Source organism: Labrus bergylta, chromosome 18 (assembly GCF_963930695.1).
Source record: "Labrus bergylta chromosome 18, fLabBer1.1, whole genome shotgun sequence".
Classification (NCBI taxonomy): domain Eukaryota; kingdom Metazoa; phylum Chordata; class Actinopteri; order Labriformes; family Labridae; genus Labrus; species Labrus bergylta.
In genome coordinates this window covers 9,229,358-9,240,974 of record NC_089212.1, presented here as the reverse complement: position 1 = coordinate 9,240,974, position 11,617 = coordinate 9,229,358, and the positions used below count along the sequence as shown (strand labels likewise).

Genomic DNA, 11,617 nt, shown 5'->3' with positions numbered 1-11,617 from the left:
CTGAGTTCCGGATCCAGGTGATCAGTCTTTGTAAGTGTGTGGGCTCCGTTCTGCTCAGCAGCTGCTTCAGTTCAGCCCTCGCTTCATTAAAATCCATCCTCACGCGTGAAACACTCACTCAGGTTCAAACAGCGTGTTGTGTTCAGAGGCTGCTCCGCTCCGCAGCTCAGAAACGTGTCTGCCGTTTAAGGTGGAGCCTGCAGAGTCACGTCATCACGTTTATCAACCTCTGTTAATATGTGATGTAATCATCTGTCTACCTGCTCAGGTGGTGACGCACTCTGACGTAGGCACAGGTGTGACTCTTAAAGGACGCTAACGATTAAAAACAACACTTTTCTGCGTCGATCGTTCAGACCACCTTAAGAAGAGAAACGTCTGACCCCGGAAGAAAACAACTTTATTCTTTTGGATAAAACTTTATTGTGTTTGGAGTTGGCATGACAGTAATTATATAAAAACCTTAAAGATGGTATTCTGATATTTTAATGAATATATTATAACTGAATAATATACAAACAAAGAAATGTGGGAAAAGACATAAATATGTATTTTAGTTTGAAAACAGAGTATTTGATTTTATATCAAGTTTAAAAAATAAACGTTTTATAAATATATGGGTGTATGATATTTAAACTGAGCTTTCTTCTTCTTCTTCTTCTTCTTCTTCTTATTATTATTATTATTAATAATAATAATAGTAATAATAATAATAATAACGATGTTCTGTTTACAGTTTCACGTAATTGGATACAAACTTTATAAAACAGTTGAATTGTTGAAATGATCTTTTATGTTTTCAGCTTCATTCAGAACAGCTTCCGGTTTGTTTTCAGCTCCTGTGACATTAATCAAACAGACACAAAGACGAGACGGCATGTTTGTCTGAAAGAATATTTGAATCAAACTTTATGAATGTAATGTTTCTGATGATGTCGCTTTGATCAGGCGCTCACTATAAAGGTGGAGGTGGACAGGTGTCCCCTCACCTGTAATAATTGTCTGTGCAGAGACTGAAAGACTGACTGAAAAATAAGAATAAACTCTTCTTACAAAACATGACAATAATATTCTGTTTATGCAGAATAAAGACATAAAAGTTACAAAGTTACTTTAAATGAACAGACGAGAGAAAAGATTGTATTTACATCATATTTATATTTTATATGTAGATGTTGTTACCGACCAACAGGGGCCGGTGTTTTGTTGCACCGCGTAGTCCAGCTGCCGTTGGCCGGACCGTAGAAGAAGAATGTAGCTGTGACAGTTTCCGGGTCGGTGTGGATTAGATGACGTTCCTTTGGGAGAGTTTCGGTGTTTTCCAGCTCCCGTTTGATCAAACTCACCGACAGTCGGTAAGAACGAGCCGTTACTCTCTGTTCACCTGTAACTTCACTTGTTTGTGTCCCTGCTGACGTCATAGACCTTATTCTGTGTGTTTCTGTCCGTGTGAACTCTCTCTGCAGCCAACACTCAGCTAACACCGAGCTACGGAGCTAACGGCTAACATCCACTCTCTGCGGACGGTGTTAGTGCTAAGCTAACGTTAGCATGTTGTAAACAGCTGACATGTTGTTGTGTTTAAAACTGTACACCAGCAGGAAGATAAACAATTAAAAGACGACCGATCCGTTTAATAGTCGATCCTCCGCTGTAATCAGAAGCTGTAGTTAGAATCATATGCTAATGAAGTTTAACTATTCTGTTTTTTTTTTTAAATGTGTAAAGAGTTTCAGTCTGATCCTCGAACCATTAATCGACTAATCATCAGTTTTAATGTAATCCAAGCGTCTCTGTTGTTCAGACAGAAGATCAGCTGAGCAGATAATCTGAAACACACACACATTAAAGGTCAGTGAGATGTGTAGTGAGTGAAATGATAAAGTGACCTTACTATATGATCAGACATTAAGGAAACATGATATGTTGAAGTGCTGGCTTCTCTGACAACAATGCAGCAGTCAGTATGTCCTCCTTCTAACTTTAGATTCTGCTCCTGAATGATCTGGATTTGTTTGGACCAGAGAAGGTAGGAGGTTTTAAGGCACCTCCACACGGCCGTTTGGGACGCCCCTCGATTTACCAGATATGAGACCAGTCTCTCTCTCTCTCTCCTCTGTACAGGAAGTGTGCTGCTGCTTGCTGAGACCATCACCTGTCAGCTGACCTGAGTCACTGAGCGCGCTCAGTAGGGGGGTTCCCCTCCACGCACACACACAGATCCCAGTTCACAAACACACGGTAACATCCTCCACCATCACATGAGCTGTGCACACAGACACACCTGATGATCACAGACATTTATGTGACTGATCACCCTCCTACAGTTTATCATTGATTGATAATAGAACACTGATGAACAGGTTCTGAGGACTGCTCTGGTTCTGTTTCAGGATCCGCTCAGACCGCCATCATGGTTTTAGCTGACCTGGGCAGGAAGATCACCTCGGCGCTGAGGTCACTCAGCAACGCCACCATCATCAATGAAGAGGTAACACCCACTGAGGTCATGTGACCAAAACAACCACTTCTCAAGTCATCGCTCATGACCGAATAACTGTCTGTCTGTCTGTCTCTCAGGTGTTGAATGCCATGTTGAAGGAGGTGTGTGCTGCTCTGCTGGAGGCCGATGTAAACATCAAACTGGTCAAACAGCTGAGAGAGAACGTCAAGTGAGTACAAACACCGTGTCGTGGACCTCTTTTAGAGACAGATGTTTCATAAACACAAATAAGGACGAGTGTTGACGTTGAATGTATACAGACGTTAACACAACGACGTATACGCCGTATGTAGAACAGGAAGCAAAGTGGAATGATTGAGGGCTGAACTGGTTTAGCTTCCAGTTTGACTCTGGAACACATCTGCACTTACCTGGAACCTTGAAAAAGACTGAATTAAAGGGAAAGACAGAAAGAGAAAACAGAGAGAGAGGAATATTTTAACCTCGACATTGGAACATCCCCTCTAGTTTATCCTTTCAGTGTTTTTGATTTAAGGGGTCTTTGATAACATTCTATCAAAGGTCCCCTAAAGTCTGGTCCATAAGTCGTCACAGAACCCTCCTGATTGTAAAACATGGGGCTCCATATATTAAAACACCTTCTTCACATGAGGAATGCCATCACCTTATGCTGGAGATGAATTTGTCAGGATGTGTAGTTTGTATCTGGTCCTTGTAGAACATCACATCGTCTGCATATCGAGATATCTCATGATTGGTATCTTTAACCGCCGTCTGTATCGCCACAGGTCTTTTTTTCAGAGCTAGAGGCAGATAATGTCAATACTGAATCAGTGTGATCGCTGGTTCTCTGTTAAGACCAGGGCACTCAGAGTCTGATCCTGAACCAGGGTCTGAACCAGGTCCAGCTCTAAGTGAGCTGTGTGCTCTCTGTGACTTTTGTCCCTGCAGGTCTGCCATAGATCTGGAGGAGATGGCTTCAGGTCTGAACAAGAGGAGGATGATCCAGCACGCCGTCTTCAAGGAGCTCGTCAAGGTCAGTTCACCAGACCTGGAAATTATGTATATTATACATATATATGAATGATAATAATTATAATTATGTTTTGTTTGAGATTATTATATTATGTTTTAATATTGCTGTTCAAGGTTATAGAAACTTTGACACAGGTTATTCTACCTGCCCTGGGATCAGTGCATTACTAGAGAGAGAGAGAGAGAGAGTATTTTAGTATTAGGCATTATAAAATGATAACATGTTTCCAAACCAACAGACTTGAATTGATCCTTCAGCGTTGCGCACTGCAGTCTGATCAGCTCCGTGTGGAGTGCACGTTTTTCAACTAAGTAAACTCAGTTAAACGACTTTTGATATGACTCTGGCAGTCCGTTCTTCTCCGTGTCCGCACTATCGTAATCTAACTCTGTCACTGACTTTTTATGCACCATGAATCTGCGCCATCGCCGTGCGCAATTCGAGGAAGCATTTTAGCGCTGCTCCACGGTTAAACCAGCGGACATCTATATGATCGGGCAGCCTGTGCGTGATATTGTTTTTGGATTAGAATGAAATGTTCAGTAATAGTTATATTTTCACAGTCTGATGACAGCTGGTGATAAAGGCGCAACAGCAGGCTACTGCATTTAGAAGTGATGTCACGCTGAAACGTTTAGGTGATCTACACAACACGTTCACCTCTGGGTGACCTAAAAATGAACCATCTGTAATTAAAATCAGTTCTTATTCATTTTAATGTACTGTTTTTACAATAACCAGAGGTAAAATAAGTCGGGAGATGCATCAGGCTCAACGCCGGTGTCTACAACCTACACTTAGTCTGGCTGTGAGGAGACGGTCTGGGCCATTACGCATGGCGGAGATGATTGTTTTTTATTTGCACAAGCTGCTCTTTGTGGCTCACTCCATAGGAAGCTTTGTTATCATTAGTAAAACTTTTGTTTTACATCAGTCAAGACAGAAGAAACTAGTAATAAGTGTGGACAGAACTGAAGACCGTCATGATGCGTGCGTAGTGCAGCGGTTAAGTCCCGTAACTTTGATAAAATTCTGGCAACTTGTGGGCAAATAAAACTAAAGAAATATCGCTCCTTCGATCTCTCTTGAAATTGCATTCTGTGTCACCTCTCTCAGGTATTCAGCCTGTTTTCTGATGTGATGTATTACCAGCGTAATGCAGGAGCAGCTCGTGCGCTTGGCCACTCGTCTTTTTTATGATTACTCCCTGCTGAGAAGATAGTTCAAAGTCCCCCCTCTAATTAATATTCGTATCATGATATCAACCTTTACATTGCTCATTATAGATTTTAATGCAATTCAGGGAAAACACGTATAAAAAAAATCTCAAAATATTTTTCAATACATTTCCTCCTTCTTCCCAAAACGTCTCGTGGGCCAGATGAAACCTGCTGTCGGCCCGGATACGGCCCGCGGGCCATATGTCTGACATCCCTGACTTAAACTATTTCTTAACAAGTAATGATTAAATCTGTTAAAAAGACAAAACATGTTGTTTTCTTTATATTCGTGTTCTGTGTGTGTGTTTCAGTTGGTAGACCCCGGTGTGAAGGCCTGGACCCCCACCAAAGGAAAAAACAATGTCATCATGTTTGTTGGTCTGCAGGGCAGCGGGAAAACCACCACCTGCTCCAAGGTGACATCACACACCTGAGACAAAGCCCCTCCCCCTCTGTTGATAAACCACAACTGTGTATTTAAATTTGTTGCACTGTAGCGCCCCCTGCTGTCTGTCTGCTGTCTCACTGTCTGTGTGTTTCGTGCAGCTGGCCTATTATTACCAAAGGAAAGGCTGGAAGACCTGCCTGATCTGTGCCGACACCTTCAGAGCAGGTAAACGACCAATCAGCTGCTTTAACTCACCTGAGAGAATACTTAACATCCTTTATCCACCTGAGACGACATGCTACTCCTTTCAACTCCTTTCATTTCGTTTCAGGTGCCTTTGACCAGCTGAAACAGAACGCCACCAAAGCCAGAATCCCTTTCTACGGCAGGTGAGTAACTCCTCAGGGGGGGACAGGTGGACCTTTGCTTCCCGTTTACCTGTTTGTCACATCTGTGTTCTGTGTTCAGTTACACAGAGATGGACCCTGTGGTGATCGCTGCAGAGGGCGTGGAGAAGTTTAAAGCTGAGAACTTTGAGATCATCATTGTGGACACGAGTGGACGACACAAACAGGAAGACTCGCTGTTTGAGGAGATGCTGCAAGTGTCCAACGCTGTGGTGAGTACCTGAATGCACCACCAGTACTTGAGCATACCACAGACACAATAAAAACCATCAGAACCTGAACGCACCATCGGTGCAAGAACGCAACATCAGTACCTGAACACACCATCAGAACCTGAACTCAACTCAGTACTTGAATACACCATTTTCTGGTTTTGTTGTCTGTAAATTGTTCTTTTGTGAGTCCTTGAACGCACCTCTGCATGCCTGCGTTCTGTACCTGCTGCAGGTGCATTCAGTTACCTGTTACTGTGTCAGTGTTTTTCAGCTCCTCCATGTGCTCTCCTTTACCTGTGTTACCATAGCAACCAGACAATATAGTGTACGTGATGGACGCGTCGATCGGTCAGGCCTGTGAGTCTCAGGCGAAAGCCTTCAAAGACAAAGTGGATGTAGCGTCTGTGATCGTCACCAAGCTGGATGGACACGCCAAAGGAGGCGGAGCTCTGAGCGCGTAAGACAGTCTTCCTCTGCTTCCTCATGATGTCATTACTGTGTGATGTCACAGTGACCTCTGTAAGTGTTGTGTTGACTTGTTTCTTCTTCTGCGGTATTCAGTGTGGCGGCCACCAGGAGTCCGATCATCTTCATCGGAACAGGAGAACACATCGATGACTTTGAGCCGTTTAAGACGCAGCCGTTCATCAGCAAACTTCTCGGTAAACCGACGCGCTCTTCAGTCAGCTGAGTCAGACGACAAGTAGAGAGATCAGACCGTGTTGTTTATGCAGCCTCCTATTCAGAGATATCAAAGCTACAGCACTATGTCGTATCTCCTGTTGTCATGGAAATGTAAACTCCTCCCCTTCCTCTCAGGGATGGGAGACATCGAGGGTTTGATCGACAGAGTGAACGAGCTCAAACTGGATGACAACGAGGAGCTGATCGACAAACTGAAACACGGTCAGTGACATCATCTGCAGTATGTAACACAGTTCATGATGTCATACATTCACTCACCTGTAGCATGTGACACAGTTCATGATGATGTCATACATTCACTCATCTGCAGTATGTAACACAGTTCATGATGTCATACATTCACTCACCTGTAGCATGTGACACAGTTCATGATGATGCCATACATTCACTCACCTGTAGCATGTGACACAGTTCATGATGATGTCATACATTCACTCACCTGTAGCATGTGACACAGTTCATCATGATGTCATACATTCACACACCTGTAGCATGTGACACAGTTCATTATGTCATACATTCACTCACCTGTAGCATGTGACACAGTTCATCATGATGTCATACATTCACACACCTGTAGCATGTGACACAGTTCATCATGATGTCATACATTCACACACCTGTAGCATGTGACACAGTTCATCATGATGTCATACATTCACACACCTGTAGCATGTGACACAGTTTATCATGATGTCATACATTCACTCACCTGTAGCATGTGACACAGTTCATTATGTCATACATTCACACACCTGTAGCATGTGACACAGTTCATTATGTCATACATTCACACACCTGTAGCATGTGACACAGTTCATTATGTCATACATTCACTCACCTGTAGCATGTGACACAGTTCATTGTCATACATTCACACACCTGTAGCATGTGACACAGTTCATGATGATGCCATACATTCACTCACCTGTAGCATGTGACACAGTTCATGATGATGTCATACATTCACTCACCTGTAGCATGTGACACAGTTCATGATGATGTCATACATTCACTCACCTGTAGCATGTGACACAGTTCATCATGATGTCATACATTCACACACCTGTAGCATGTGACACAGTTCATGATGATGTCATACATTCACTCACCTGTAGCATGTGACACAGTTCATGATGATGTCATACATTCACACACCTGTAGCATGTGACACAGTTCATCATGATGTCATACATTCACACACCTGTAGCATGTGACACAGTTCATGATGTCATACATTCACACACCTGTAGCATGTGACACAGTTCATGATGTCATACATTCACACACCTGTAGCATGTGACACAGTTCATCATGATGTCATACATTCACACACCTGTAGCATGTGACACAGTTTATCATGATGTCATACATTCACTCACCTGTAGCATGTGACACAGTTCATTATGTCATACATTCACTCACCTGTAGCATGTGACACAGTTCATTATGTCATACATTCACACACCTGTAGCATGTGACACAGTTCATCATGATGTCATACATTCACTCACCTGTAGCATGTGACACAGTTTATCATGATGTCATACATTCACTCACCTGTAGCATGTGACACAGTTCATTATGTCATACATTCACTCACCTGTAGCATGTGACACAGTTCATTATGTCATACATTCACACACCTGTAGCATGTGACACAGTTTATCATGATGTCATACATTCACACACCTGTAGCATGTGACACAGTTTATCATGATGTCATACATTCACTCACCTGTAGCATGTGACACAGTTCATTATGTCATACATTCACTCACCTGTAGCATGTGACACAGTTCATTATGTCATACATTCACACACCTGTAGCATGTGACACAGTTTATCATGATGTCATACATTCACTCACCTGTAGCATGTGACACAGTTCATCATGATGTCATACATTCACTCACCTGTAGCATGTGACACAGTTCATTATGTCATACATTCACACACCTGTAGCATGTGACACAGTTCATTATGTCATACATTCACTCACCTGTAGCATGTGACACAGTTCATTATGTCATACATTCACACACCTGTAGCATGTGACACAGTTTATTATGTCATACATTCACTCACCTGTAGCATGTGACACAGTTCATTATGTCATACATTCACTCACCTGCAGCATTATGATGTCATGATGTTACACAGTGAACATATTTACAGCACTAATATCTACATGTGTCCTGTGACCTTTGACCTGCAGGTCAGTTCACCCTCAGAGACATGTACGAACAGTTTCAGAACATCATGAAGATGGGACCCTTCGGACAGATCATGGTAAGATCACCTGACTGAGTCATCTGACAGGATGTGTGCTACATGCTATATGTTGGTGGGGTTGAGCAGTTTAGAACGTGTGCAGATTTGCATGCAATGAATGTTTGTTAAAAACAATAAATGACCCGGTATCAGGTGAGTAGGACTTTTATTTGTTGAATGGTCAAAAATATATTGACTGACTGATTTTTACTTGAATCATACTAGAGTTTAAACTCTGGTATCATGTCAACCTTACAAAGATGGTGACTATACAAAGATCTTTGCAACTTGAGGCTCTGACACATTTTTCAAAGACTGTTTCAAAAAACGTCAGCAGACGAGTCACAAGTCAAAACTCAAAGTCTGGTGGAAGATTCTATTTTAACTTCTGACTCTCTCTCTGTCTCTCTCTGTACCTCTCTCTCCCCCCTCTCTCTGTACCTCTCTCTCCCCCCCCCTCTGTCTCTCTCTGTACCTCTCTCTCCCCCCCCTCTCTGTCTCTCTCTCTCTCTGTCTCTCTCTCTCTCTCTCTCTCTCTCTCTCTCTCTCTCTCTCTCTCTCTCTCTCTCTCTCTTCGTGGTGCATTCAGGGGATGATTCCAGGCTTCGGCACAGACTTCATGAGTAAAGGAAATGAACAGGAGTCGATGGCCAGACTGAAGAAACTGATGACCATCATGGACAGCATGAACGACCAGGGTAACACACACACCCATGATTGTCCCGCAGCATTTCATTGGCTGTCAGACATGTTCAGGTCTATATAAGGTCTCTGCCTCTGTTCGTGTGTTTCCCGCCTCATGGTGTGTGTCGTCCTCTCAGAGCTCGACAGTAAAGACGGAGCCAAACTGTTCAGTAAGCAGCCCAACAGGATCCAGAGGGTCGCCCGGGGGTCAGGGGTCGCCACCAGAGACGTCCAGGAGCTGCTCACACAGTACACCAAGTTCGCCCAGATGGTGAAGAAGATGGGCGGCATCAAGGGACTCTTTAAAGGTAGACACGGGGGGGGGGGGGGGCTGAGGGCTGAGGGACTGAGGGACTGAGGGACTGAGGGACTGAGGGACTGAGATCTGGACCGTAGAGGACTACAGAAGTCTTAAAAGACGGGTCTCCAACCTTTTCTCTTCTGAAGGCTTGCTTCATGTCCTCTCTTACTTTAGTCACATTACGGATCTAAACTAACGAACCAGCTGAATGAAACTACTCTGACTCTTATAGTCCCTGAGTAATGTCTCGAACACGCCTCTCCCCGCTCCTTCACCATCCCGCCATCGCTGATTGGCTTCTTGTCCTGTGTTAGGTTGTAAGTCACTTTCAAAGATGTCTTTGTTTCTGGTTCAGCTCTTAAGTTTGTAGTGTGCTGACTGCAGGGACACCAGGAGCCTACCTACGTACGCTTGTCGTGCACCTCCTCAAAAATGTTACTTCACATTAAAAGACGCTATGATGCTACCCAGCGGACCAATGAAAGACCGCCGTCTGTGATTGGTCCGCTGGGTATCATCGTATTTCAACCATTTACAACATTTATTGTGTTCAAACTTCTGCAGAAGGAGAAATATCAGAACGCCATTTTTCACCTCCGACTAAATACACACTGGTTCAGTCGCCATGGTTACACATGTTGAACAAACAAACAGAGAACGAGGCAAAATCAGAAACTGGCGATGTAACGTGTGTGTGTGTGTAATTCTTGTGTGTTTTGTGTTCCAGGAGGTGACATGTCGAAGAACGTGAACCCATCTCAGATGGCCAAACTGAACCAGCAGATGGCCAAGATGATGGACCCTCGAGTCCTGCACCACATGGGTGAGCCCTGGTAGCCTGTCAGCACACCTGTTTGTGTTCAGGTGAGATGTTCTCCCTGAGTTTGTCTGAATACATTTCTCTGTGTGGTCACTTTAAGGCGGGATGGCGGGACTTCAGTCGATGATGCGTCAGTTCCAGCAGGGAGCCGCCGGAAACATGAAAGGCATGATGGGATTCAACAACATGTGACCCCCGACCAACCAGCTGCCTTAACACGTAAAAACTACAAATTAAAGCCCCGCCTCCTGACAGCTCCAGGTGGAGGTGGGCGGGCCTGAGAGAGAGAGAGAGAGAGAGAGAGAGAGAGAGAGAGAGAGAGAGAGAGAGAGAGAAAGAGAGGACAGGAAGTGTAGAGAGGTGAAATAAAAGCGGGATGTTTGATTCTTTTTGTTGTTGTCGTCTTCTGCTGCTTCTCACAGGAAAATAAAGATTTTGAAAAACACCAGAAACAGAGAAACGATGATTTAAAGGAGCAGGATGACATTTTAGGCTGCTGCTTCTTCTTCTGGTAAAAGAATACCGGACTGCTCCTTTAAATGAGGAGGAGGAGGAGGAGCTGGTTGTTTTATTTGGGGCCTCGTTAACTTTATTCTGTAAAAGATGTTTGTGTATAAGATGTAAACAGAGCAGAGAGTCTGTCCCTATTGGACAAGGAGATGCCACGACGATGATGATGATGATGGTGATGAAGATAACATTAGTTAGTGACAGTATTTTTGTCATATAATAAACATTTGTATTGCACCATTTTAAACCTGATGTGTTTTTATTACACAGATCCTCTATTCAAACAGATGTTCGAGTGAAGCTCAGCTGAACTTAAAAAGAAAAACTTCAAAAACAAAATAAGAAGGAACTTTATTTAATAACTTCAGACTCAAATTTACGCCTTTGACTTCCTGTGTTTTCATTTTAAACTCCAGGATTGTTTAAGTTTCTTTATTTGAAATATTTCAGCAGTTTGAAAGTTTCTCTGTTTAAAGTTTTTAAGAGCTGTGGGCGAGGCTCGGCCAAAGATCCTCTGACGGTGAGATGACACACTGAAATGAAAAATTAATCTGCAGACGTTCATGTGTGTCACCTCACAGGTGTTCACAGAT

The 11,617-nt window shown here is 43.3% G+C and overlaps 2 protein-coding genes across 3 annotated transcripts in view; one reads left to right on the top strand and one right to left on the bottom strand.

Annotated features, from left to right (window-relative positions):
• zgc:109986 (uncharacterized protein LOC553566 homolog) overlaps nt 1-207 on the bottom strand; it is a 4,327-nt gene extending 4,120 nt beyond the window's left edge. The window contains exon 1 of the mRNA XM_020660259.3: nt 1-207. Coding sequence (XP_020515915.2) covers nt 1-97 — 97 coding nt within the window. The 5' untranslated portion in view covers nt 98-207.
• A 1,026-nt stretch (nt 208-1,233) lies between these two features.
• srp54 (signal recognition particle 54) lies at nt 1,234-11,271 on the top strand. 2 transcript variants are annotated; one of them, XM_020660258.3, is made up of 17 exons: nt 1,234-1,355; nt 2,125-2,241; nt 2,394-2,491; nt 2,581-2,672; nt 3,416-3,500; nt 5,032-5,136; nt 5,267-5,333; nt 5,440-5,497; nt 5,577-5,727; nt 6,039-6,187; nt 6,292-6,392; nt 6,550-6,636; nt 8,654-8,727; nt 9,299-9,407; nt 9,531-9,701; nt 10,422-10,517; nt 10,615-11,271. In XM_020660258.3, the coding sequence occupies exons 3-17, from the start codon at nt 2,414-2,416 to the stop codon at nt 10,704-10,706; spliced, it is 1,515 nt and encodes a 504-aa protein (XP_020515914.1). In that variant the 5' UTR covers nt 1,234-1,355; nt 2,125-2,241; nt 2,394-2,413; the 3' UTR covers nt 10,707-11,271. The 2 variants fall into 2 exon arrangements, with proteins under 2 accessions (XP_020515914.1, XP_065822156.1); XM_065966084.1 differs by lacking the exon at nt 1,234-1,355 and adding an exon at nt 2,005-2,029.
• Nucleotides 11,272-11,617: the final 346 nt, after the last annotated feature.